Consider the following 2067-nt stretch of genomic DNA (forward strand, 5'->3'; position numbering starts at 1 on the left):
GTCATACAATAAAAAAAAGAAATGTCAATAACAATAAATGGCATAACAATTATAATGATAAACGAAATATCAAGGAAAAGGGTTTAGAAAGAGAAAGACACAATGAAAAACAAATAGCAAAGAAAGTACAATTAAAAGGCAAGAAAAACAACAAAATAAAGAAATAGAAATTTAATTGAAATGTTGTATTGTTTTTCAATTAATTGGTTAAATAAGAAATTATATAAGAAATTAAGAAATGAACAAATTGAAAGTATAATAAAAGCAATAAACATCAATGTCAATAATGAAAATGAATATATTAAATATATTAAAATGTCACATAAAATAAAAGAAAACATTAAACAATACATTCAAATGAAAGTAAATGATATAATAGAAAGAAAAGTAAAGTGTAATTCAATAATAAAATATTCATCATAAAATAAGAAATTAAAAAAATGAGAAATTCTTTAATAAAAATTAGAAAATTAAATATTAATACATTTATATTTCATTCTTCGTGGCTTAAATGAGACTAATCTTATAACTTCACTTTTTAAAAGATGAGTAATTTATTTGTTTTATTTATTTGTAGATTTTCTTCTTGTTTTGTGAATAAATCATTCTTCTTTTGTTTTATTTCTTTTATTATTCTTTTTTCAAAATTCATTCAATTTAATTCGTCTTTTTATCTTTTTCTTTAGTTTTTACTTCAATTTTAATTAACTTCTTCTTTATTTTCTTATTTAATGTTGATTGAATATTTCATTACCACTTATATTATTATAACTATTTTCTTTTATTATTAATATCATCAAATATTCCTTTTAGTTTGATATTATTCATTATAACACTTCTAATTTCATCTTAATAAATACATTTTCTTCTCTTCCAACAAATAATATTCAACCATAATACTTCATTATTATTCATTCATCAACGTATGATTAATTCAATTTCCATTCAAATGTACCATCATAATCAGATAATAACTTGGAGAATCGAAGTTTGAATTTGTTTTAGTGTTTTGTATGTGGTATTTCAGACATACCATATTAACGTTTATAGTAATTTTTAAATAAAATTATTCAAAAAGAGTTATTCCACTATAAATAGAATTGTGTCTGTGACGAATAATATGAACTAAAAAATAAAGAATTGAACGATTAAATGAAAGTCACTAAATCAAGAAATTATAAAAGAAGAGAAATGAAACAACTAGATATGGTTTATTTGATGAAAGTAGCACTTCATGTTAAAGATATGAATGACATTCAAAACATTGAAATGATTAACAAGAAATGTGGAGCTGCAATTCACTCATTGAAAGTTAATCAATGTTTACATCGGAAAAAGATGTTAATCAATTTTGTAGAATATTTAATCCACCAACATGTAATTGTAATTTACTTCCAGTTGATGAGTCAATATTAATGAAAGTTGAGAATATCAGAAATTATATTTTTGATAGATTTGTATTTTCAACAACAGGAAATGATACAAACAAAATATTTGGTCAACAACAAACAAGTATTACAAAAGAAGACAGAGAAAGAATGTCTAAAATTATTCAAAAAGTAGAGTCTTTGATTTATTTTTCTTATGCATCAGATGAAATAATAGAAATTATCATTCAAAATATGAAGAAAGGAAATAAAATAAGAAGTAATGAAATGTTTTCAGAGGTATTTAATGAAACATTTGATAAAATGAAAATAGAAGAATCACTTTATCCAAGTTAAATGATAACTTATGTGTCAAATAATGTTAATGGAATTAAAGCTCGAGAGAATAAAAATATCATTCTCATTTATGAAAGAGAAAGTCCTATTAAACAAGAAAAAGAAATAGATATACCAAAAGGAATTACAATTTATTCTTCAAGTATAGTTTTGTCTGAACAAAACAATGAAAGAAATATTAAATTTTTTAAATCACCAAGTAGTTCATTATTTTCAAATACAAAAATAACATCATTTAATCCAACTAGTGGTAATGATGGATGTGGTATTAGAGTTAATATTGAAGATATGAATAAAGAAGAAAATAGAAAGTATACAAGATTCTTAATGACTTTTATGTAGA

The 2067-nt window shown here is 21.7% G+C and overlaps 1 protein-coding gene across 1 annotated transcript, besides 3 other annotated features; it reads left to right on the forward strand.

Annotated features, from left to right (window-relative positions):
• The first annotated feature begins 88 nt into the window (after positions 1-88).
• Positions 89-458: a repeat region.
• A 10-nt stretch (positions 459-468) lies between these two features.
• Positions 469-538: a repeat region.
• Positions 539-939: 401 nt separating this feature from the next.
• Positions 940-1035: a repeat region.
• Positions 1036-1319: 284 nt separating this feature from the next.
• Positions 1320-2066, forward strand: EHI_195770 (uncharacterized protein; the record flags this gene model as incomplete). The annotated part of the gene is made up of 2 exons (XM_001914285.1): positions 1320-1719; positions 1804-2066. 2 exons carry the CDS (start codon positions 1320-1322, stop codon positions 2064-2066), a joined length of 663 nt encoding a protein of 220 aa, XP_001914320.1.
• Position 2067: the final 1 nt, after the last annotated feature.

This window comes from Entamoeba histolytica, genomic scaffold (assembly GCF_000208925.1).
Source record: "Entamoeba histolytica HM-1:IMSS scf_1104750519225 genomic scaffold, whole genome shotgun sequence".
NCBI lineage: Eukaryota > Evosea > Mastigamoebida > Endamoebidae > Entamoeba > Entamoeba histolytica.